Source organism: Lipophrys pholis (assembly GCF_963383615.2).
Source record: "Lipophrys pholis genome assembly, chromosome: 10".
In the NCBI taxonomy this organism is placed as follows: Eukaryota; Metazoa; Chordata; class Actinopteri; order Blenniiformes; family Blenniidae; genus Lipophrys; species Lipophrys pholis.
In genome coordinates this window covers 14,819,697-14,847,335 of record NC_137640.1, presented here as the reverse complement: position 1 = coordinate 14,847,335, position 27,639 = coordinate 14,819,697, and the positions used below count along the sequence as shown (strand labels likewise).

Here is a 27,639-nt window from a genome sequence, read left to right as displayed (position 1 = left end):
ATTTTAGGGATAGCCATTGTTTAGTTATGGCTAATGTTAGCTTTAGTGTTTGAGGTAAACTCCACAGTGACTAGAAATCAATGCATTGTCCCGACAAGGACAGCTGTGCAAACACATACACATTTCTAGACACGGTTGCTGCGTCTAGTATGGAGAAAAAAAAACCACAAGTTCTTGCTCACATCCCCGGCAGTGTGTGAAATCTTCACATTATGTCTCAGCAGATCCCTTGTTGCTATAGAGACAGTTCGGGTACCAGTCTGGTAGCAAACAGTTTGATGCAAGGTTTCACTGTCAAGACTCTCAAACATTTCCAAAGAAAGTTTTGCTCCAAAATGGATGGAACAGATCGATATAATTCACAAAATGGTTAATTTTCAAATCCTGTTCCATAAATTTTCTCATATCAAATATTGTTCTCCGGAGGTTACGCCAATTGCAAATCAAAACTGGCGTCTTAAACTGAAGTTAATAGTAAAAATGTGCACAGTTCATTAAATAAATGAATGAAATAATGAAATTTGCACTCTAACGGTGGTTATGAAACTCTTGTGACATGTTGACATGTGAGGATTGTATTGCCTGTGTGTGTTTTGATCACCTCCTTTATAGCTGCACAATGGAAAGCTCCTCCTATGGCTGTCATCCGCTGTGTTCTCCACGCTGATGAGAATGTGTTGACATCTCTCAGACACACTCTCAGATTCATTATCTGGCATCTCTTTTTTGTCTGTCTGTCAGTCTCACTACATGATGCAGATAATTTGTTATTCACTACATTAGCTGCCACCACTACAGCTACACTGACAGGACATGGGATTTAGTACGTGACTAATTGCTCATTTCTTTTTTTCGTCCTGCAGTTCTCCTCTCTGTGGGTATTTCAAACTAAAGGTAGCTTACATGCACAACAATTTGGAACAGTGCAGGAAAAAGACAGAAATACAATTTGATACATGTCATTCAATGTTAGCTACATTCAGAAATGATGGACTTTCAAGTCTTTATAATTTCAATATACAACATTTAAAAATACCTCCCATTTCCTTATATTGTGTATTTTTTTTTGATGATTAAACTGTTTACTATTTTTTAATTTATTTCTTCAATGTAGGATAGTATTTTTATTTTTATGTTCTCATATTAATGCTTTGGTCTTGTTACGTGAACCTCAGTTCTATTCTGTAGAGTATGTTGGTCCTGTTGTCGCTGCAGCGCATCAATAAACAATAGTTGCCGTACTATTTGTGAATTTTATATTAATAGAAAAGCACATATGGCGTCCTTGAGCAGCAAAATTGTCATGCCCTGTAAGTGTTTCATCCTCTCAGTTGTTTACTCCGCAGTGGTTCAGAAATGACACAATCTATCCAGAGTCACTCTGAGATGTTGAGTTGTGGATGAAAAATCTTGACAATCTGTTTGTTGTAGATCTGTCGTCATAATAATTTTGAAACTGACAGCCACTTTAAGGGTACCGAGGAACACAGAGAGCTGCTTGGTCCAAATGTCCTGCGTGATTTAAGTTGCACAGTTTATTTTTAGTGATAATACTGTAACTACCAACTTGGAGTTCAGTGAGATCAAACCACAAATATTGGGATTAGAAGATTACCTGCTCCCCAGCTGAACCACAAATGCTTATTAGCCTAAAACAATTAACCATGGTAGATAAGACACATTGAAACGTGACTTTATTTCTTTTCGACTTGATTTAATCATTAAAAGAAAAAGAAAACACACACAAATCTAATTACTCTGTATGCATCTTTCTTCAGAGATTATTATGGACACATTTGATGAATATTTCGTTCATACCCTCCCCCGTTACATTGAGGGGTACAATAATGACGGCGTCTCACATACTTGTATGCCAGGTATCTCCGTTCACATGCTCTATTTTTTTAACTTGAAAATTTGCTCACAGCTCAGTCCTTTGGCACCAGCTCTCATTACCAGAGCTGGAACAGTCAACCTGCTGTCAAGAGAGAAAGTAACCTTGTTAACCCTACATTCCTCTGCAAGATTTTTGCAAGCTTCACATCTTGTATAGCTCGAAGATACTTTAACATTGACAACATGTCTACAGGGCCATATCTGCCAAAGCTGTCAGATCTGCAGGACATTAATCTTTGATGACTTTGTTATAAAGTTAAGGACTGAACCTTTTTTTTTTTTTTTCTGAAGTGGTTAATAGAAAAAAAAACTACATATTGCCACCAAAACAAAAATCCCTGGTAGGAGTTTTAATAGTTTTGCATGTCTCTGAAAAATGTTTTATTCCCTAAATTCTGTTGAGAATTAACATCAGCAGTATGAATTATTTACCATATTTTGGCAGTGTGGCCTATTGCTCAGTATGAAGGAAGCTGAAGACATGATCCATAAAGCTTTATAGCTTAATAGATATGCATAATATTTAACTACCTGATATTTTGTGCTCTCTGTTTTATTTTTTGGGTTTCTGCAAATAATATATGTGGACATTGATTGGACATTGAGCTGTTTTACCAAAGCAGTGATACAAAAATAGTAAAACAAAATATAATGTTGGTTGAATATATCCGGTCAGTTATGTTCTTCTCTTCAACAGCTATACTTCCTCACTACATTTAGAAAACTAAATCAAGACACTAAAATGCTGCAAAACCAGAACTTTATTTTAACATTTGGATTTATCACATAATGTACCATTTATTTTAAGCTCAAATATGTATAGAAATATCCCTAAAGTGTGATCATGGACAAAAAAAAAAGTCTAGTCACACCCTTCCTGTTAGTATTACCTACATGTTTGAGTTTTGTTCAATTTTTCTCAAACAAAGCTATGTTTGGGGTCTACAAGGGTTATCCAATACGATTAAAGACAAATGGGCTCCCCACTTACACCAGGACATGTTTCCATTGACTGTGACACATCTTTGAAAAAATGATACATGGTGACATTTTATTTCCAAAATGTCAGAGATCAACTTATAAAAGAGTTTTTAAAAAAGTAGGTTTTGGGGTCTCTTTTCAACACCAATTTGGACCAAAATATTTAGATTAAGAGCTGTTTCGTTTTGTTTAGTTTTCAAAGTTCCAAAGCAGTCGGCTCATAGATTCCATGGGGAACAAAAACCTTTCATTTAATATTGTGAATATTCTGTGACATTTATAACTGCATATGAAAAAGTGCATAAGAAAAACTTTTGTTTTAACAGATTCCTAATATTACAAAAGCAAAACTCTTGTTTTGTTTGAATACCAAAAATAATTGGGAGTATTAATAATTCCTCTATTTACAATGACAAAGAGTGATGCCATACGTAACATCTAACAGAGTGTGTGTGGTTTAAGTTTATGTTTGTTCTAGTCTCATTAAACCTGAGGTCGCATATTCATCTCAGCCTGAAACAATTTGAATTCATCAACAAATCTCCAACAAAATAAATAAATAAATTCTTTTTTTTTTTCTCACCCCTGTTGCTAACACCTAATCACCATAACTCACCAGCCAGCTGCAAAGTCTGTCCCGGCAAAAACAACAAAAAACAAAACAATGAAAAAAATACTTACAAAATTACACTCCTTCGAACCGTAGATTAAAACTGAGAAAGAAAGTTAGATGTGTTTTGACTCCGTCGTTTTTCTTTCTAACTTGAGGAGTCTTTTAAAGGGGGATTTGTCGCTGTTTTCTCAGCAGTATTATAGGTGATGGCAGATTTTTGTTCTGTTTTTAGCGTTTTGGTGTACTAATGACTCGAAGGCCACACACCACTGATCACTGCGTTCGTCTTACCACCAAAATAAAACTCCCACCATTGCCTGTGTGGCAGTTATCTCTCCTCCAGTAACTCTTCTTTAGTTTGTTTGCTAATATACTTCCTCAATTCAATCTAATGATGTGATGATAGTTAATTGATATTATTTTACACTTAACTCTCACAAATATGCTATGTTGTTTGTCTTTTGTGGGTATTTGTTAATGTTATTCATCCATACTTCTTGACCCTTATTTTTTTAGGGCAATGGCTTTTCACATTTTATTTTTTCAATACGTAATTCATATAATGTGGTTGAAGTTAGTTGTTATTCTGTCAAAATTTAAGAAATCTTTTTTACGACAATACATTGTGGGAGATATACACCATTATTATGTTTTAATCGTGATTCCTTTTATTGCATGCTCTAATGCCGTACCTCTCATTAGAACACAAACATTTATCCCAGTCAACCTTTCCTAGTTTTCACTCCATAACTGTTAAAAAATAAAAAATAAAATCCCACACAGGAATGTATTTCAGTGCAGGGTTTTCAAGGATGACCCCCCCCCCCCCCCCCCCCTCACAGAGCTTACCCTATATTGCACTTTGCAATGTTTTTAAAATTAAATAAATATTGTTTCATGAGTTGGAAACCATAGGGAATAAAAACAGACTAACTTTCCTTGTATTAAAGAGATAATTATGATTTCTTCTTAAAAGAAAAGCTGGGAAAAGGGACCCCTTTGACCCCCAGCCTGTGCCCTCCAGGAGAGGACCACCCTGTTCTTTGAAATCCACCGGTGTCATCATTATGCGGCGCAATTACAGTGTTTGAACCCGGAGATTACTCAGAGATGCCAGTTCACATTGTCTTGAGTGTCTTGCTGGCGCTAGGTCTTTCACTTCTGTTTTCTCCCTTTCAGTTGTGAAGCGTGACCATCATTCATTTCTCTCTCGGTGCGGCGTGACCACGCAGATTGAAGCGCACAAGTCGATCATTACACCGTGGAACTTGTGGCTGTTCACCAGCCGCGCGTCAATACCTGGTGTGATCCTTCATAAAACCATCATAATTAAAAATAAATAAATAATGTGCACATTTACAGCAAGACTATGAAGCAAGTGCACGCTGTCAAATTAAAATTTTAATGTTGCTGTAAGATTGGGAAACGCATCTGTTTGCTTCATTCCATGGGGTATTCACTGATTAGAAGCGTGACTTTGTTTACCTGTTCTTTCTTATTGTTCCCTGTCAGTGCGCGGTTTGTTAACTCCGTGCACATGGTTGAACTGAGGTCAGGAGAGCCGCGTTGATCCTGTAGCATTTGGGGAAACTGTTGTGCTCTTTTCTCCTGCTCCACCGCAGGTACAGAGGAGACGCTTCCTACTTTATAATCCTGCCTCACAACGCAGACGCTGCTTTCTTTCTCCTTGCGTGACGCGCTGAAGACAGTTTTGCGCGGTTTTTTTTTTGTTCTTGATTTATTTTGCAAGAGGGGGGTGTGATAGTGAGAACAAAGCCCCCTGGACACACGCGCGCGCGCGCACAACTCACACACGTCGTGCTCTCACACGCGCAGTCAGTAGACGGTGTGCTCCTGATTGGTGATCAGCAGAGAAAGGGGAGAGAGCAGACAGGGCTGATGTGCTCTGAATGAGTCTGTGGACTGTTGGTAGATTACTTTAAGCCTCATGGATCGACCCTCCTGCTTTTCGCTCAGGGGACTGAGGATGGCTGAAGGCGGGACCTGTTGCAGCTTTTGTTTGAGATTTTAATGTTTACGTGGGGGTGGGCGGGTGTGGGAACGGAGCAAAATGAATGGGTTTCCACGGTTTCTTTTGAAAGAACGGATGACTGAATGAAGAGAAGTTGCATTACTTTTTGGGGGGATTCCTATGTTTCTTACGCACAGCGCACTTGAATCGCTTTGACGCGGTGCCTCACCGGACCGATTGGTTTTGAACTTTAGGAGCGCTGATCGCGGTGTTTATATCGATACCCTGAGGATGGACTGAAGCTGGATCCTGGCACACTGACGCCGTTACACGGAGCGCGGCGCCGCGCCCTGCTCCGCCCATCGTTCTCATCCCTTTCTCTCTCCCGTGTGGTTTGCTTTTGACAGAATGGCCCGTTTCGGAGACGACGTCCCGGGCTTGTTGAGTTCAGGTGAAGGAGGGTCAGAGCGCAACCGGAACCGCGATGGAGCGGCCGTGTCTACAGGTGGCATCTCCCCAGCCTTCAAGCAAACCAAAGCGCAGCGTGCCCGCACCATGGCATTGTACAACCCTATTCCGGTCAGGGAGAACTGCTTCACAGTCAACAGGTCACTCTTCATCTTTGGCGAGGACAACATGGTCAGGAAGTACGCCAAGAAAATCATTGAGTGGCCATATCCTTTTTTTCTGCTTCACGGTGAAAACACTCAGTCAGTGTGTGCAAAGAAAGTGGTGAGTAAACTGTTATCCAGCTCGCAAACAAACCACCTTCAGACTTCCAAATACTTCCCTCTGAATTCTCTTTGTCAGAACAACACTGCATTTTATTAAAATTATTTTTTTACTTAAATAGGGAATTTCCCACATATATTTAGTTTTAAAGTATTTTCCCCCACAATACATAGTTAATGGTGAATGTCAGCACCATGGACAGCTCACACACTACTTCTTTAAGGTGGGATTATTGCAGAACTACTGAGAACACAGACTCATAAGAAGATACAAACTCCACATAGAAAAGACCTGGCCCTGAACTGAACTTGGGTCTCCCTGTTGGGATAGGATCATATTAGGCCTCCTGGGGCTAGAACCTATCCTAGGCTACACATTGCAAATGGGAGACCTGCAGCAACCTTTTATAAACCAAGGAAGTAACATCAGGGGAAATTGAGAAATACGATGGGCTACTTTATACAAACTTCCTGGATAATTAGAATTTCTAATAAAGTTTGAATTGACCAGTATTTTGTCAACATGCTGTGAGGACAATTCTCAAAGTTCACGTGGGCTGCCAGGTACCTGAGGTCACTGTGTTGGCTATCTGGGTTACCAGTCCACCAGAAGGATAACACACACACACACACACACACACACACACACACACACACACACACACACACACACACACACACACACACACACACACACACACACACACACACACACACACACACACACACTTTTATTACCACATTATCTAATCCTAGCTGACATGGACAAAGAGCAGGGTGCACTCTGGACATATTGCCAGTCCTTCAATGGACTATATATCCTGGAGGAACAGATAGCACATCCACACTCACACCTACAGTACATTTAGAGTCACTAAGTAACTGGAAAAGCTTTTCTTAGGTGACAAACCCTCACAGGTCAGGTTTAAACAAGAGAACTGTTTGCTGTGAGGCAATGCCGCTAACCAGTGCCTATCGTAACTCCTTACTTGTTTTAAGTGGCATGGTTTTACTGTTTTCTTGAACCGTAGTTAAAAGTGGTTAATCTCAGGCGATATATCAGTTTGGCATGAGTTATGATATTAGATGTATACTGCAGAGAGTGGTGGTCAGAGTGGGAAGTGGTTTGGACGAAGACTGGAATCCTTTAATTTACTGTCATAAACCTTTTCAGACAACTTGATCCAACATTTTTGCTTCCAAGAAACTCATTGTTTCTACTGATAAGTTAAAGATAAATTAAATGGAACCAATTCTAATGGCTGGGAGATAACACATTTTTATTAAATTGTGTACTACTTCTCCAAACTTAGAGTTAAGATTAAAGGTTAGATTGGATCAAGTACAAACTTTTAAGTAATCTGTTTGAGTACAAGCCCAAACACTTGGCTTCACTAAACATGTCTTTGCTTTCTAAAAATGTAGTGACATCTTTCATTTTTACTGAAAAGCTAGAGACTGCTATTCTCATCCTGTTGCTGAAGATGATCACATACAAATCTGTGGTGCTTCTGGTGCTGCTGTACAGCTCTCCAGGTGTCCGGGCCAGGTGTGGCCTCTTCACTCACTATTGTTCAGCTCCATTCATCAGCTTCCTGACTGACTGACTGACTGACTGACTGACTGACTGGTCTACTGCTGATTTGAAAAACAAAGCAAAGAGAATAAGATTGGTGTTTTTTTTGTTGTTTTCGCCACATCTTTATCTTTATTTAGCTGATTTAATATACAAATTAAATTAAATTTCATTTCATTAATTGATTTGATAGGGCCAGTGGTCATCTGAAAAATAACAACAAAAACAAGTTTTCCAAACCAGCTAATTTAAATATTTTTGTCCTTGTACTGTTCTTAGAGAAATGGCAACATTCAGTCAGTATTAGAGGGAATCGGGTTAAAGTGAGAGGTGGGTTATCTTCATTACTAATAATCTAAGCAATTTTGTTGTTGAGTCATTACTAGTAACAATTGTATAACTGTAGCTACAGGTACATTTCATACTCTGCAGTAAGAATGCAATTGGCTTCAAACTGATATGTTTTGTTTGTGCTGTGGTGGCCAGAAAGAAAGCAGCCAGACTGAATAACCTCCAGCTTAATGTGCAGTTGTGGAGGGAGTGTCCTGTTACATCTAATGAGCTTGACTGTATCTGATTAACAAACATTAACAAGAATTATATGTAATGATGTCTGATCGCTGTGTCATATGCTATTACAGCTAGTCATTACTCACCAGGTCATTCCTTATTGCATTGTTTTCTAATATGGTTTTGAGAGAGCAATGCTGAGCTGAAGGATCCTGCATTCTTGTCTTTTTCCACCGTTCCATGTTTAACGGTGATAAATGTGCATGAGAAATGCACACATGAGCAATGTAGCCACCTGTACATTTGAAGATCGTCTGTGACGTATTGTTTCCATACTACCTGTCATCAACAGTCATAAGCATCATGACGACTACATCTTTACTCAATCTCCTCTATGTTTTGCTCAATTCCAAACATTTCTCTTTCACATTGTTAAAACTTCTAAAAATGTGAATGTATTTACAGAAATAGCATATTATTCCAGAAAATATTAGTACTATCCCTCTAGTATAAGTTAGATTGGGAATAAGAGTCATTTGCGAGAAGAAGAAAAGAGAAGGCATAACAGCGAGGTCAGTCTGTCTGAAGGGGAGTAATTTGCCTGAGAGCACTTTCAAATGTCGCCAATTAACATGTATGTACACATATGTCTCACTTTTCATATGCTCAGACTGAGGTTTTACATCGAGGATTATGTGCTGGGCAATTTCTTGCCCCGGTGCACTGACATCCTAGAGCCTTGTCACTGTGCTGTTGCCAGGCAACCAGCAGACCTTTTAGTTGTGACTTACACACACTGAATAAACTATTAAAAAGATTCAAATGTAAAGGTAAATTCATGGAGTAAACTAATTTTGTTTTTGAACACAGTTTGGTTGTCTTCTCACCCTGTGTTAAAACTAAAACTTGATCATGGTATCAATTTGGACATTGCGTGCATGTGTATGCATATGTACGCACGCAGAGAGTCTGGTGTTTTTATTTAAACCATTTTTACCTCATTAATCTTAGAAATTGAATAAAACAATGAAGAAATAATTAATAATTAATAATGTGCAGAAAAGAAAGACATGTGGAGGACGTGCAAGATCTTTAAAATAGTGGCATGATTTTGTTGTGTTTTTTGTTAAACTTACAATAATTGCCTTCAGGCCGACGACTCGCCCGAACCTTAGTGCAGCCTTGAAACGTATCCTAACCCAATTTATTTTTGACCCCACAAGAGAACAAACTGTAACACCTGTAAATGGATTTAACTACCCAGTTGTGTCTGGGGCCAGTATCAGGAACACACACACACACACACACACACACACACACACACACACACACACACACACACACACACACACACACACACACACACACACACACCTCAGCAGGACCTCTTGTAAAGGTCAGCCTTTTGTTTAGCGCACAACTTGCTGCTGTCACCTCGCCGTAAGTGGCCTTTTATTTTTTCTTTGAGCGCTCAATGAACAGCAGATGATCACTTCAGGAATAATCCAGCGGCCTCCCCAGCTGAAAGCGCAGTGGTGTGTATGTGAGTTTACAGGAGTGTATTTCACCATGTTTTGATATTTGGGTGAGCAGCCCCTCTTACATCTCTCAATGCTTGTTCACGTTAGTCGGATGTGGTTAAACGTGTGTCTGCATAGATGTGTGAATCTGACGGTGTACATGCCAGTCTGGTCCTGGCAGGGAAGAGGGATTGCTAATGAAGCACACATTCTGACTTTAGTGTGGCAGGGCTGCTGAGGACCAGCAGCTGCTCCTCTTGTCTGATCCCCGCTGGGATCACCTGCTGTGGGAAGTTTCCCATTGAGAAGGTATGCCTCTAAATAATTGATAGCTGGATATAATAGTTTGTTTCATCACTGCTGCAAACAGAAATAATCATGCCAGAGCTGGTTAGCAACTTTTGAGCAGTCATGTTTAATACAGGGTGGCAGGTTTATCTATGATTAGGATTCGCAGATCTCCCTCAATTGAATTGGGATTGGAAGTACACAGATTGGTGATTTAATTCAGGGTGTATCAGGCTGTGAATCCTCTGTATATGCCTCTGCAGTCAGCTAATAGTTGATGAAGGCCATTCATTTCAAATTAACTAAATTGCAGCCTTGCATGAAAAATAAAAATAGAAAATTAGTCTGTAAATGAACTATATGTCCCTGGTGGTAGTGTTATCATTTCTCAAAATGTAATTAAAATTTATTGCTTTGGTTTGTATTTTTATATAATATTTTGATTTGTAAAGTAGATGTAAGGGATCCACCTCTGAGTTTTCCAACAAATGTTATACACACTAGGGCAGTCCTACCAAAACCAAGAGGTAATAGTCATTTTGAAAACGACTCCGGTGTGTAAATAAAATAAAAAGGAGTTCAAATGTTTATTTAGATATAACGTATCGTGAAGGCTTCAGGGAACCACTACAAAAAGGCCACAGAGCCACATGTTGGTCCAGAGCTGCAGGTTGCAGACTCTTGATGTAGACCAATGCACTATAGTTTTGTGCTTCTTAGAACTTGGGATTTCTACAATCCAAAGATTGATTGGTTGACCTTAGCAAGCAAGTGAAGTGTGGAGTTAAAGAACCAGAGGTTTTTAGTCGTTGTTTTTTAAACAAAAATATCACCTGACTGTGCAGGTGGAGAAAGAAGAACAAGGAGCTTATATAAAATCCTCGCCATCGTTAAACAATGATCATAGAACTACAAAAAGGATCATGGAACAACAAGAATAGAAATCTAACATGGGAGTTGATAAAACTGTCACCTAAACCACACATGAACTCAGAATCAGTGGGCTAGTATTTGGGAAGGAAACAATTTAATTATTTAGCCTTAGAAAGGGCCAAATAGGAAAACAATTTAAATGATTTTTCCATAGAGCTCCAAAAACTGCATTTGATAATAATGATTTTTATTTATTTTTTTGTCTAAAATGTATTTTTTTATTATGGGTTTTTTGGTGTGGAATCACTTGTTGGATGAATACTTGTGGCATTTTAACTTCAGAATTATTGCTGCATATACACTTCAGCTGTAATCAACCAATGACTCCTTAAAGGGCCTCTTATGTGTAACTTGTGCTTTTATGCGGCGAACACAATACAACCACTTCGAGTCTGGGCTCAGGGGCTTTCCTGTGTGGATTTTGTATGTTTCCATCTGTGTTCTCTGTGTTGTCCAGTTTCTTTCAGCAGTCCAAAAGCATGTCCCTGACATTAACTTGTACCTTTAATCTGCTATGAGTGTCAATGTGTGTGAATGTCTGTTTCTCAGTGTTTGCCCTGTGATGGGATGGTAACCCTTTCCCCTGTGTCCCCTGCCTTCAAACATAATCAGTGCTCCAGGATTTCAGTATAAAACTGTATAGAATGATGGATGGATGGATGGATTGTTCACAGAATTGTCCACAGATTGAAGACAACACTTCACCTTAACTTTAAAATTCTTAGTTGAAGGCTTGGATGGCTGCTCCTCTAGAAGATATTTGATGGATAGTCAGAGCTGAGTTACACAGCTTGTCTCAGCAGCAGCCATCTTGTTCCAAGCAGCAGCCATCAACCCTTTGCGGTTAAAGGGAATCACTGTTGTTACTATCAGGCTTTGATAGAGCTTATTATATTTCATATACCTGGCAGTCTTTGTGTATTTACTGCTTCTTTCCACTGACACACATTCAAAAATGCACATGCCAGAAATAATTCAGAATTTCAATAAGCCAGGATCAGATGTCCGTGATTCGATTTGATTTTCAACTCCATGTAATAATAATCACAAGGGCTTGGATCCAATCAGGGCGAGAGCAAATTCACAGATGCACAGGGCATCACACTCTGCCTCCATGTCTATTTTTACTCGCATGTTTGAGGAGTCGAGGCAGAGCGCCAGCGTCACTGTGGCTCAGGGGTGCTCATGAGACACCTTGCAGCTAAACCTGGTAGACAAACCATGATTAACGTCACACATCGTCTGACAGCCAGAACAGCACTGAGGTTTGGTTAAACACACTTGTTGAGTTTGTGACTTCAGCGATGCAACACTGATTATGTTTTTCTGTGTAAAGAGGATTTAATAACACCTCCAGGGAAGTTGGAGAGCCAAAGATCTAAATGTCTTCTGTTGTTTGGACAGGCTTTGATGAAAGAATCAGCATTCCTATGATTAGTGAATGTGTAAAAGCTTAAATGGTCAAATGTTCAATAACAAAAGATTGAAATCAAATTCCAGCCTCTCTCGGTTTTAAGGCACTTCCTGTCACCATTGGTCTGATAGTAGCTGGCTTACTCTTCCACTCTCAGCGAGTCTTTTCATCTTTTCAGCCACAGCTGGAAAAAAAAACAACCTTCGATCAGCATTGTATGTTACTTGCCCAGTATAAAAATAAACAGACAATGAGCAGCGAGCTGGTAAATTTTTACTGGATCATTTTGCAATCGCATGAAAGTAATATATATATATAAAGAGAATTAACAATGGATTTTCAAAAATGTTTTTTGTATACATTATGCACATGTACTTCTATGATCAATGTGCGATTGGAGCTGTTTACTTGGTTTGTAGCACATTGTCTGGCCTCCAAATGGCCAAAAATGTAGTTTACTGCAAGTTTCCATTTTTATTTACGTTAAGTCTCAGCAGTCTACGTTTTGCTTAAAGCTTCAGCTGCTTTAACGTCACAGAATTTTCTCAAGCTACTTAAAACAAGCTGCTTTAAACTGGCAGTCAATACTCACATTAATCAAATTCAAATGACATGGTATGTGAAAAACAATTCACTACTTCACTCTACTTGTCTTTAACCTTGCATTGGAGAATCATTTTGTCGGACCGTTTTACTTTTAGTGACCTGATATTATAACATAGGAGAAATTAGCTAAAGACAGTTTCTATTTGTATCTTCAAAACTAGTGGAATCACTTTACTGGTTAGAGAAAGGAAAATGTAATTTGAGAAAGTAGATGTTATTTCAACGGAACACTAAAACAAATATTTAGTTTGGGAGTTCTTTTGAAAACATTTGGCAACTGAATCTAATGTGCAATTGTAACATCTGGACTAGTGCAATTATAAAATGTCACATAATACAAATTTATAGGTATAAAATGTGCAATGGTTTTCAAAATAAATGTAGATGTATTACTTACAAAAAATAAGTATCCACCGCTTACAAAGATAATGTTGTTATTGGCTTTAGATCCCAAAACCTGTTAACAAGATGAGATGAGATGAGATTTTGTTAATCCCACATATTGTTTAATGTGAAACTATAATGACTTTAAATTACTAAATGGGCAGAAGTCAAAACCTGCTAACGATCACAGTGGGACTTCAGAGGTAATTACTGCGTTCACTTTTGATGTGTGATAACTGGCAGTTCTGTTTAACTTAGATTTTCAATTCATTTATTCATTCTATTTTGTTGAGTTTGCTGGTAAAAGGAGCTATAACCCTTTTAATGAGCACTCCATGCATATTGAACATTTCCATCCTGGTGTGTTTTTTTTCTTATGGATATTTCAATACATTCCAGAGCTCAGATTCAAGATATTTCACAAAATCTAGAATTCACATATTCTGGACCTTTCAGGTTCTAGAATTTTCACAAATTTGATGATTTTCACAAATGCCAGTGTTCTGTCGCTGCCGTTCACGCTGGAATAGTTCAGCTCCACAGAAATTCTCTGCAGCGTTGACTTTAGTTGCAAGGGAGGCCTGTTGCTGTGGGTACCTCTCTCTTTTATTAATGTTGTTCTTATTCTCTCTTTTCTCCCCCTTTCTTACGTCTCTCTTTCTCCTTTTGCTTGTTGTCAGTGTTTGTTGGAATGTGGGGTGCAGCTTGAGAGCTGAAAGTGATGCTGCTTATTGACGGAAGCAGATCAAAAGATTTAAAAGAAATGTTAAGCTTGAGATATATAGTATGTCATCAACACATTTCTTTTGAACAACTTAGCGTCTACTGGCTACCGCCAGGACATTGTTTTTTCAAAATCCACTGAGTCAGTCTGTGGTACAGCCTATGTTTAAATCCAAACCCCTGAAGGCTGGTGGGAGTAAGATTGTGTTTGCTCTGTTTATTTAACTTCTCATCACTCACATGTCCCTGAGTCACCCCGCTGGATACAGCTGCTTGTACTAAATTGAGCTGTCCGGTGTCCGTCTGATTTGGTCTCTTTGCCGCCTCCTCCTCCTCACCTATTGTTTCGCAAGCTTCTGGTCCTCAATATAACCATCTTCTTCTCCTTCACCGATTACCTTTCATCCTCCCTTGTCACTTTCTGCTGTTTTCATTCATCCCTGTTTTCTTTCCTCCACCCTCCCTCTGTGTCTCCTCCGCAGATTTTAAGCTCCCTTCCCTCCTCTTGCATATACCAGGATAGAGGTGACTGCCCACGCAGAACATGAGATAAAGTACACATTGCTGGCTTAGTTCAGCCCCAGTGCGACTGGACTTGAACCAACAAACGATAAAGGCTTCACAGTGCAGGCTATAGTAAGGACCCCATTATAGGATCCAATCTCTAGCGCACTCACTCAGCCACCCCTGATACACTTTTATTACTCTGTGTGTGTGTGTGTGTGTGTGTGTGTGTGTGTGTGTGTGTGTGTGTGTGTGTGTGTGTGTGTGTGTGTGTGTGTGTGTGTGTGTGTGTGTGTGTGTGTGTGTGTGTGTGTGTGTGTGTGTGTACACATGCCTGGGTGTCCCCCGTGGTTTGACCTGAGATAAAGTCCTGAGTCTGTGTCTGTTGTGCCTTTGGCCCTCGGGCCTGAAACTGGTCAGGCTGATCTTGTTTCTTAACGAATAGTCTTATCATGACTGTCCTTGCTTATTTATATGTTACAACTAGTGTGCTGAGTGTGATTAATTTTATTTCGGTGTAAAGGACATGTGATTGGTGCTCTTTACATAAGACAATAGCTTGCCTTGCAGACACAGTTAAAGGAGTGTCATGATCTGGCGAATAAACATTATTTTGTGTTTGTGTAACACGAACTCTGAGCTTTCTCCGTTTATATTTTCTGAACTGTGAATAATTTATATGTCACCTAAATACATTTCTGAAAAGATAGGGATATGTTTTACGTTCTATATTTTTGCTACTGTCAACACACCCCATGAAAAGAGCCAACCAACAACAATGGAATTATAAGACTAACGTGTGTTGTTTGAACAGTGAAATCCTTATTTATCTGATTTCTCTTTGCCAAGGACTTTTATTGTTGCTCTAACTGGATTTGAACTAAGCAATGAGCCGCATTGTTGCATGGTTATACAACACACACACACGCACGCACGCACGCACGGACGCACGCACGCACGCACGCACACACACACACACACACACACACACACACCTACTGCTAGAAATATTCACAGCTGCAACAAGACCTAGTTTTAATATAGCCCCTGATGAATGTTGTTTACTCCCCTTGAACAATGAACAAATAAATTTGCTTTTGAGGAAAATAAAGATATATATTTATGAACTGCTTTCTATAATCATTTAAATTGAAGGGCTTTGGAGGATGTAAGCTACAGTGGGCTGAGCTGGTGCTGAGAGGCTGATAAATATATGCTTTTTTATGGTGGTTTACAATAGGAACCTAAAAATATTCATTAGATTCACACACTATGAAAGACTGCCAAAATTCCGTTTTTTTCCAATGCTCCTTAACTTTAATCTTTCACTCCTTTTGAGTACATGATTCTTGCTACCATCATCGCCAACTGTATTGTGTTGGCTCTGGAACAGCACCTTCCCGGAGAAGACAAGACCCCAATGTCCAAGAGACTGGTGAGATACTCACACGTAAAAATATCTACACATGCACTCAAGCACATACATGCAGACCTCTCAATTCAAAGTGAAGTCTTTCAACCTGCAACATATTTCATCACTGCTTTTGATAAATTCTCATGAAAAACAAAATTTGTCTTCTCAGGAAAGGCTATAATGATTCAGATATCCTGGCTTCTGTTGTTTCCTCCAACAGGAGAAGACAGAGCCCTACTTCATTGGGATGTTCTGTTTTGAGGCGGGAATAAAGATCATCGCCCTGGGATTTGTATTTCATAAAGGTTCCTACCTCAGAAATGGATGGAATGTGATGGATTTCATTGTCGTCCTCAGCGGGTGAGTCCAACAAGCAGTGCATGTTTAAAATCCATGGGAGACGCTTCGCATTATTAACTGAGAGAGCTGGTGATCCTCTGAGTTCATCCAGTTTCACTGAGCTTTTCTTCACTCTAAAGAGTTGCACATTTCAATATAGTTTTTGTTTGTATTGGAATTTTGTTTTACCAGTGTTTTTTTCTTTTGTGGGTGTTCATTGATAAGCTTCATTGTTGTTTGATGATTGGAATTTTGACACACATAAGAACTGTTAGTTTATTCAGGAATTGATAAGGTAAATGGTAAATGGACTTATATCACTTATACAGTGCTTTTTAACTGCTTGAACAGTCCCAAAGGGCTTACATCATGAGTCACATTCACCCATTCACACACCAATGGAGGCGGCTGCCATGCAAGGCAGATTGGGTTTCAGTGTCTTGCCCAAGGTATGTGGAGATGCTGGGGATAAGAATCGAACGTGCAAATGTCCAATTGGGAGACGACTGCTCTAGCGCCCCTATCATAATGTAATGAAAGTGCAAAATCCTATAAGACAGTTGTGTAGTTGTATAATTTGCACTCAGAACCAAGAAGTAATGGCAAGTTGCCTTCTGAAAATGAAGATTTACACACATACTTTGTTTCAGAGTTTTCTCTGGTTTGTCTGTTACCCCTCCTGTTGTGCCGATGCATGTGAACAATTGTAGTAGTCCTTCAAACAAGCTGCTTAATAATGATGAGAATCTTCAGCTCATTACAAAAACACAACATTTCAACCATGTCTGAAAACATTAGCCCTGCTTACAAAAGCTCAAAATGTTCAACTTTTAAAAGAGTTTTTTGCGATTAAGTTAATTATTGGGTACAAACCATTTCTCTATTGAAGAAGTTGGAAACACATTAATGTAACAAGATGATGCATGCAAAAATACTAAACAGGCATATAAATGAGTATGGATGTAAAACACTTTTTTTTTTTAAAAAAAGGCTTCTTCGCAAAGGTTCACTGAAGGTCACAACAAAATGAATTATGCAGCAAGTTTGTGAGATCAAATGATTCCACACTAAGTTTTAGCCAAGTGAATGTGAGCATCACTTATAATAAATGATCCCAAGGCACAGAGCAGAGAAGTTGTTTGTGGCTGAGCTACAGCGATACTGCAGAAAGCTGTGAACTTGTGCACCTATACAGCAGTAATCACATGACATGTTAAGGACCAGAGGGGCTATATGTTTGTTATATTTGCTTGGTACTGTGTGCCATTCTCTGTTATTTTGAAGTCTGTCACATCTGTTTACTCTATCGTTCCACTAAGAGGGAGACAAATGTTTTGTTTGTGTTGTATTATAATTTTATAATGAAGTTAATTCTTTCCAAGTGTGAAAAAATGGTCATATAACCCTCTTTTACACCATGAAAATTACTCATACTTACACATCATTAAACATGTCCTCATTATTAACATTTCTCTCTGCAAAACTTGTTGTTGCAGCTCAATTAGTTTCTGTTAAACAGAATCTGCACAGATTAGTAGGTTTGTCAATTTTCATGCAGTGTAACAGACTATGTGCCACTGTGGATACTCCTCCCCGGTAACAACATAATGTCAGGTCCCCTTCTGTGTCACACACACACACACACACACACACACACACACACACACACACACACACACACACACACACACACACACACACACACACACACACACACACACTAAAACATCTATCTGATGCTAATGCAACGTCTGCTTTCAAAAATTGGCTTATTAGATTGTGCCTGTGGAAAATAAAAGTAATTTCAAGTTTGATGTGAAATCATTCTATGACAATCTGTTGGCTTCACTTATTCAGGCTTCTGTTTTCTTCAGACTGTTTTAGATTTTTCTGATTGATATGATATCAATGCTGCCACGCTGATGTTCTTCTGTGAAAACCATTTTGCTTATATATAGTGTGCTCTAATAGTTCATTATTATTGTTAAAATTATTGAGCGCTTTAGATTATTATTCTTGTACTCTTATTATCAAAATTGTCATTTCAGTGTGGAACAAGTTTCACAGCACATTAATGGTTGGTGACCAATGAAGAACTTTACTTTACTGCAAGGCTGCTTTGACCATTTCACTAAAGCTGCATTCTTTGCAGGCTTTTGGAATTTAGATTTTTCTCTGCGGCTTATTGAAGCTTCATTTGGTCTATTATATATGTGGTTTGTTATATTAAAAAGAAAAAACAGAAACAACAAAGCATTTATTTCGGGCTTGTCTGGAATGGTTTGAATTTGAACTACCAGTTGTGACTTAGGCAGAAGAAATATTTAATCTAGATGAAATAGCCTTCCATGTTTCTTTTCATTAATATTCAGGATGATGAAGTGCGCTGCAAATAGATCCTCTCACTAAATTATCATTCTGGCCACAGCAAAGATCAATTAATGAAAATGTTCTCGGTCTGTCTCGCTGGCTCTCTCTTTTTCACCAGCACATAAGCCTTTCAGTTTGCATGCAGAGAGACGTTCACTCAGCTATAGACCATCACCGCAGGTTTGCAACCCTATTAGAAAGGGAATGAAGAAAATGAGATCTACTGATATTATTAAATGAGTCACCAGTGCTGTCTATCAGTTAGTAATTAGAGAGCCCTACACGGGCAACAAGAGTCATCGACTGTGGCACAAATATACAGTAAACACTGACTCTTACATATGAAAAAAACCAAAAACTGAATTCATCTTTTTGTCACGAGTCAGAAAAAGAATTGTTTTCATCCTGTCTCATAAAGCGCCATAGGGCCATGGAATATGTTTTATGATTTATATTTTATGAGTGTGGAAATGTTGGTCTGAGGCAAAGTGATAGCAGCCAAGTCATTACTTTGTCACTTTTAGCACAGCGTATCGTGGGGTGACGTTACAGTCAGAAAGATGGAGAGCACTAATGCATACATGGTTTCTTTCATCCTATTAACTACCTGTTTTCTAAAAATGTTTCCAATTGAGTATCTGAAAAGTTTTCCTTTTTTCTTTTTTTTTTTTAACAGCTTCTTATTGGCTTTTAATGATCTCCCCTTTTAAAATCCAATACAACCAACAGCACAAGACCATGTTTTTTACACTTGCGTCCTAACATGTAAACACATCACTCTCATCTAACATAAGTATGAAATGCTTTGAAATAGTTTAATGTGTTTAATCTTTTTTTTAAGAACGTTATTCATTGTTTTCTATTAATATACAAACATGAAAAAATCAAAACCTACTCACCCCAAGGCCAGAAATAAAGGGGAGTTAAAATATAGATATCTTACACTAATATCAGATTTGTACACCTACATGTTATGGGTCACACTGGATGTACTCTATTACACACTAATAGAGTTAGTATATAATACATAGAGTAAAAAAAACATACGGTTTCAAACATTGAGGAAGGCATAATGCTCTTAATCAGCCAACCAAATCCAGTATGTTACACTTCTTTTTGACGGTTTTCTCTTTAACAGGTACTTTTGGGGTTTAACCAAAGATCTAAACTCCTCAAAAAATGTTTAGAAACCATTATTTCAGTCAATTATTTCTCCGCTTTAATAATACTAATTGTTGTAGTCTTACATATCGTTAGAAAGTCTGATTAGTCACCTTTACAACAAGGTATAACTTGTAATGATCGTGCTTTCGTGAAATGAGCAACACAGCAAAATGTGTGGGTAGTGCCTCCAATAAAAGTCCCCAAATCCCATTGCAATCTTCTTCTGCTGGCGTTCACTCTTGTTTTGAGCTTCAAGTGCCGGCAGATGTGTGACTGGCACCTGATTAGGACCTAATTGACAGCACTTGTGTGCTCCAATCATCAACATGCCCCGTCTGTCCCTTCAGGGTAAGGCCTGTGCTGTAGGGCAACTGGAAGCTGGTGTTTGGTGTCAGCCCTGGTACCGTGTCCAAACTTAGGACCAAGTTCTTGACACGGGTGAAGTCAAAGACAGACATCTTTTTCAAGATGACCAGTTCCAGACCTTAATCAGTTGAACACTTGTGGGATCAGCTTAAGCGAACTGCAGTGCCTGAGTGACCAGGCTAGGTTGGTGACCAGCAGGAGGACGAGTATGGATCTTCCACACGCTACTGAGGTCTCTGACTGTGTAAAATGTATAAAGTGAAAGAATTGCCAACACGTGTTGGGTTTACTTTCCTTATTGTTGTGGGCCTGTACAATCATACAATCCACCAAGAAACTCTTAACAAGAGTGAATACCAACAGGAGAATATTGCAGGGGATTTTGGCTGTGGAGGGTGCTCCCCACACGTTTATCCTTACAAGTGATACCTTGGTGTTAAGGTGACTTATCAGGCTTTCCAATGATATATAATACAAAACCACTTAGTGTTATTAAAAGCGGAGAAATAATTGACTGAAATAATGTTTCCAAACTTTTTTTGAGGAGTTTATTTTACAACCTATTCTTTGTCAAGCACACATTTTTATATGTCTGTGTCTCCTGATGACACAATCCCCATTGATTCCTGGATGAAATGTATTTCACACATTAGCTTATGGACGTTAAAAAAACCTTCTAAAGCTCAACAGCAAGGCAAGGCTAGGTAAGTTTATTTACATAGCACTATTCAGACACAAGGCAATTCATAGTGCTTTGCAAAGAAATACATTAAAACAAAGCGATTAACAATGTTAATCTTAACAGGATTAAGATTACAAGATAAGATCAGAACTGAATTTTCAGTTATCAATCATGAAATTCTGAGAGGGTTAGTGGTTAAAAATTGCAAGCTTGTGGAGCGTTGAACAAGCAAGAAAGCCTGGTCTTTTATTTGATTCAGGTTTTAGTTTAATGTCAGTTCTGTCACCAAGTCTGTTTTCTTCTGTCTGACAGAGAGATACACCTCAATCTAGATTTCTCTCCCAGCGACACTGACATTTTAATACATGCATTTATTTCAAGTTGATTGGACTGTTGGGATGCTCTCCTTTCTCATTTGTGCAAAAAAGTAGTAAAGCAGCTCTAATTAGTCTAAAACCCTGTGGGAAAGAGGGAACTTACATTGAATAAACAATAGAGTAAGAAATAAATGTCTCAGCCTTCATTCCGAAAAAACAAGAGGTGTGTTTTTAGCCCTTAAGTATACTATCACTTTGGGAACAGACCTTTAAACATAAAGTGGTGCCTGATGATCATTTATCTTATGAGGTCACTGTACTTAGGGCTTCTGGTTACATATACAATTGTTATTCATTACTTTCTGCTCTATGTCTAGCAAAAAGTCACTTAAACTGTCCACACTGCTGAACCACGTTGACTTGCTAATGACATTAGAGAAAACTTACACTAAATCTAGTCTTTGAAGCCTTTAATGCACTACTTTTAGTGACACAAGTGGGAAACCTCCAAGTTAACAGACCTGTTGATAAATTTGCCCATGGAGGTCTGACACACGGCTGTTTGCTCAGACTACACAGCATATGAGACTCTCCTCCGTGAATAAGCCTGACTCACTCAACGTTATGTGAGAATATGTGTAATTATGGGAGCATTCACTAACAATGTCAATGCTGGAGGCCATGATTACCTCAGCAAGCTGACATGGTGTTTCAAGATTGCCTGTAATACACACAGAGAAAGGGTGAGTTGGGGGGGGAGTATGAAAAACCAGATGGCACGTTCTGTTTCCTTTAAAGGCTGTTACCATGTATCTGTGGACTGTTGTGACTGAAATTTAAACGGAGGCTATATGAGTCCTCACAGGTCACCACACGTGGCTCAGTGGCAAGTTAGCTGGGCTGATCTGGAGGGCAGTGTGGCGGAGTCAGAAAACAGGAGGTGTTAACAGGAAAAACACAACAGGAGAAAAACAAAGTAAGAACTGGCGTAGACAAAAGAAAAAGGGAAGATAAAAGTGAGGGACAAAGCTATCGGATGTAAGAAGGGTCCTTGATGCGTAATCGTATGCACTAATTGGCACCTTGGCAGTCTCATTTGCTGGCAAGCCCTCCATTAGACCGGCAAGAGTTGGCAGAGGTTCGACGCCCACCACGGGTTTGTGTCACCACTATGTGCCAAATCCTCTGGGGGGTTGGGAGAGATGAAGATAGCTCGGAGGGAGTCGATGGGAGCGGAAACAAGGAGATTAGAGAAACAAGTGGTGTTTCAGTGTTACGACCCTACAGCTGTTTTAATGTGAAGACAGTTGAAGTTGAGGAGATATGGTTTTTCCTTTGATCAACAAGAGTCAAAAGAACAAGATTCAAAAAGAAAGAGCTAATCGGTCTGAAAAGATTGTAATTGGAAACTTGTGAGGAAAATGAAGTGAAGAAATCTTTGATATAGCAAATTAAATGGGTGTTTGTCATTATGCATCCATCCATCCATCCATCCATCCATCCATCCATCCATCCGTCCATCCGTCCATCCATCCATCCATCCATCCATCCATCCATCCATCCATCCATCCATCCATCCATCCATCCATCCATCCTTCCATCCATCCATCCGTCCGTCCGTCCATCCGTCCATCCATCCATCCATCCATCCATCCATCCATCCATCCATCCATCCATCCATCCATCCATCCATCCATAACTTAAAATGTAATTAACTCAATTAATTAAAGTAGTGCTGGGAATTGTGAAGGGTATAGCTCCCCAGAGTCAGGAGACTTTGGTTTCACACTTACCATGGTGTTTATGTTATATGTACTAACCAGTTCTGCTCCTTTGATTCCATACTTAATAATATACTTTATGACAGGCGCTGTGCACATAAAATCAGTGCAATTTCCAATATTTCCATTTTTTCTCCTGTTTCCCACAAATTTTGAACCAGACCGTTTCATTCATATTATCATCTCAGAGCAACAGCGAGGGTGGAAACATGTTTACGTCTTCACCATTCACTGAAAACAAAATCTGTCACAAGTGTATATGAGTAGATGTATCTTACTGTATGGAAGGGACATACATAACCACCATAGGTGAAGACATGGTTTAGTGTGTGTGTGTGTGTGTGTGTGTGTGTGTGTGTGTGTGTGTGTGTGTGTGTGTGTGTGTGTGTGTGTGTGTGTGTGTGTGTGTGTGTGTGTGTGTGTGTGTGTGTGGCGTGTGTCATTCAAGCATACATGAACCAAATGTGTGCCACTACTGCATGTCTCTTTGCCAAAAAACCCTTATGCGTTTTCTGGCATTCGTACACCTGTTCAAACCAACATATCAAATCACACACACACACACACACACACACACAAACACAGGCAGACGCGTCCTCTCCAGTCTTGTTTTCCATCTGTTGTCTGATCGATTGATGAGTTCAGACACAGCAGGGTTGGCTATGTCCCCCAGAGCTGTTACCGTGGTGACTGAGGACCCTGCCCCGGGTCAGGCTGTCACTAGCTCTGGTCCAGCTGCTTTACTGGTCAGTATCTCTACAATTAGTCACAGATAAAGAAACATTTCTCCATTTGTCGAAGTCACGTGGAATAGTGAATGTACTATTATCTCTGTGGTGACATCACAATGTTAGCAGCTATGGCTTAATTTACACTTGGACTGAGTTTTGGATATTGAGACAAGTGAAAGATGAAACGTATTTGATTGTGATGAAAAAAGACTGAGCGAGTCAGTCTCACATTCAGATAACAGCCTCAGTGTAAACGTGGAGGTGCAACTGTGATGTCATATTGGTATTACAAGCTCATTCTTCCCTATATGCCCTCCCTCCCACTCTTTCCTGCTACGTTTACAGCCGTTATGAAGAGGTTGAATGGGCCTTGAATCAAAGGCTGTGTGGAGAGTCTTTATTCAAACAAGTCTGGCATCTGTTGAGAGAAGATGAAGCGCTACAATATGATCAAAGTGGTCTCACTCTTCACTTGAACTTAAGTCAAATTTAATCCCATTTATGAGTAAAACTTGCCCTTGCTTGTGTCAGCCCCTTTTTTTCTAAAATATTTGGTGCTGCAGGTCCGACTGACCAATATCATTACCTGTGGGCTTTTGCCAACTAATTGAAAACCTCTATTGTGATTTTGAGTCATCTTGTTGGATAATTGCTTTTCACATATTTGTTTCACCTACCAATTTGATATAGTTTAATAAAATCACACATTTACTTCCTTGTGAACAACTCTGAGGGAATGGTCCATTTATGACAACCAGAGATTGTTATAAAAGTTGAGTGATGTGTGGGCTGGAAACACTGCAAACACTGTCCAAAAATAGCTCCACTTCAACCTGCAAGTTATCCTGTTTATTTGTTATCCAAGAATTTCCATTTTCTTCTCATATTAATGTCACATATTGTATTGTTTTTTAGCACTAATATCTGGGTGCTGCGGGTTCAAAGTGAGATGTTTCACTTGGTTCTTTTCCAATGTACGAAATCCTATCTAAAGCTGTGAATTGGCAACTAAAGCTGGACCCACAATTTATTTTTAAATACGTGAGCAAATGTGAAGTTGTCCAAACACTTATGGTCTGGACTGCAGCTATTGTTTAACTGTGACTTTTATTGTTTTTTGCCAGAACATCTTCTGAGAGGCATCAGGATCAAACAATCAGTCTTTCTGTGCCGCATTTTACAAAAACAGTTTTCTCCTGATAGGAGTTTATCAAACAAAGCCAATTAGTGGGAATTGTGTTTGGATCTCTATTATATAATGCCCCAGCAAACACCCGTGTCTCCGGTCTTTATCTGGTGGAAGGAAAAAGATGCAGGGAATTAATTATCCTTGAGCCTCTGACAAACACTAGTACTGTATGAATGAGTGCAGATGGATGACGCTGTAAGAGAGATAATCACTGCTCATAGTCATGGTACCAATGAATAACTTCAAATGAATTATTTACTAATGCACGAAACATTTAGATATTTGGTTAAACCACTGACGTCAAATCAAGCTCTGTCCTGATACAGAAGGTCCTGCTGGTGATGACTCACATAAATACAGTACATTTAGAGCTTATGACCTATAGAAAGCTCACTTTGATCTCTGCTGGAATCTGGCTGAGGTAGAAATCACATCATGAAAGGATGTTCCCATTAATCAAGCACAGATTCGCATCAGCAGCATTGCACAGAGCATACTGTGTGAGTGCAACCTTCGCAGCAGATGTTGAGGTTCCGAAAAAGAAACCCACTGCTGGTGACTGACGTTCATGACAGCCCAGGGTTTGTTTTCGTACTGTCACTGTGTCATTGATGCTGAAGCAGCCACTTGAGAAGGTACTGCTCCAGAGCGGTATCATTGCCAACAACCAGCGTGTTGCATTTGACTTTGATCTGAGATAAAGCAGGACTCCAAAGTCCAATTCAATCCTTTTTTTTTTATTATATCCATTTAATGTGAACCCTGGAGAAAGAAGCACATCCACAACACACTCCGCTGTACAGGTATTATTAACTGCTCCAATGATAGTTGAGTAAGAAAGGATGGTCTCTTTTATGACTCAAATACCTGTATTTTTTTTTTTTTCTGAATGTTTCTTTCCACTATTTCCAAATAGATTTAATTTTCAATATATAGAAATTATACAATATTTCCACATGTTTTGATAAACTGAGACGCTCATATTCCAAATATATAAAACATGGTGAATCTTGTTTGTGATTAGACCGTCGTACTGCAGAAGTCAAGGGCGACATCGTGTTGAGCCGGTTATGGGTGCAGATATCCATTTTTCTGCTTTTCTAGAAGTTATGAGATATGCACATGCCAAATCTTATCAACGTGAATGAAAGGGAGTAAAGGGTTGAAGTGTTGCTGGGTAGAAAGGTGTTTGATTGCCTGCGAATACAAGGAGGGCATGAAACTTTCTCTGCTCTGAGGTTGACTAAATTAAACTTACACGCTTTTGTTTTGAAGGCTCCCACCTTTGAAAGCTCTCTGCCCATATTTCACTTCAATATTAACAAATCACAGACTGTGGAAAGGGTCCACAGAGTTTTTATAGAGATAAACTGAAGGGGCCGCTTCATTAACCTTCTCAACTATGGTGGTCCTGTGTCCCACTGACTTTATCAACATTGAACAAGTAATTGCAGGTCTCCATTTGCAGCATGTTGTTGCGTTATTTGCCTCTCCTGTCTCATAATAATTGATGAACCTAGCATTAGTTTGTTCACTGTTTTTCAAAATGTTTTAACACATATTTTGCTTCTAAAAAGACACTAATGATGATCACATGTTGCATTGAGATATAACAAGATGTAAAGCTGAAGTGCCTCGGGCCCCGGGGTGTCGCTACAGGCCCCCCCACAACAGTTCCGGCCACAACTAGTGGACAAACCACACACACACGCACGCACGCACGCACGCACGCACGCACACACACACACACACACATTTCTACTCTTCATAAGATGTCCTGCTGAAGTTGCTTGTTTTCTGTCATCATTTGTTCAACTTTCAAAATCATGTTCCTGTTTTGTTGTTGCTTATTTGTTAATTCATGTTCCTGCTTGAAAATCATGTTACTGTCTAGATAGAGCTGCTCAGGCTGGTTTAATCTAATAACAGTTGGAAAGTATTTGGATCAGTGTGATAACTGTAAATAATATTTGTAGCACTAACAAGGGTATTGTAGGTTGTATGTTTATGTAATTCAGATGGCATAATAAAGCTCAGCCTAGGAGGGTGTTAAAATTGAGAGAGTACACTGTGGGAGGCAGAGAGGCTTACATCAACTACACCAACCAGAGCAGCGCTGTAGTAGTTTCTCCACACCATTTCTTATTCTGTCAAGACAATCCGCTGTACCCACTCTCACACACCACCCACAGCACTGCAGGCCAAGAGAAGTGATTTTAATTGATTGTCCTGAAGATTCAGACATTTTCGTTCTGCAAGACCTTTATTCTGTGGAGAAATCTTCAGCTGTTAATTCACGTCACAGACACGGTCGTGTTGCTCTGTCGCTGTAAAAGCAGATATTGAGCATTCACTGAGTGTCACAATGCCGCCTTTTTTTCTTCAGCAAATAATCGATCCATCCATCTTCTACACCCACTTTAGCCAAAATAAGATTGCAAGGAGTTGGAGCCTATCCTACATGACACTGAGCGAATGACGGGGTGAACTCCGGACAAGTTGCCAGGCCGTCACTGAGCTAACCCAGCTAGAAGAGAAGCAGGCTATCCCCCCCACACACACATCCTAACCTAAATAGAATTTAGACTCAACAAGTCACCAGAGTACCCAGCGCAACTGCATAAAGGACAAGGGA

General features: G+C 39.3%; 1 protein-coding gene across 1 annotated transcript in view; it reads left to right on the top strand.

Annotated features, from left to right (window-relative positions):
• cacna1ea (calcium channel, voltage-dependent, R type, alpha 1E subunit a) overlaps positions 1-27,639 on the top strand; it is a gene marked incomplete at its 5' end in the record, with an annotated part of 96,518 nt that overhangs the window by 21,251 nt on the left and 47,628 nt on the right. Inside the window, 3 exons of the mRNA XM_080473453.1 lie at positions 5,870-6,176; positions 15,991-16,086; positions 16,286-16,425. Of these exons, the coding sequence (XP_080329579.1) occupies positions 5,870-6,176; positions 15,991-16,086; positions 16,286-16,425 (543 nt within the window). The remainder of the gene's footprint in view (positions 1-5,869; positions 6,177-15,990; positions 16,087-16,285; positions 16,426-27,639) is intronic.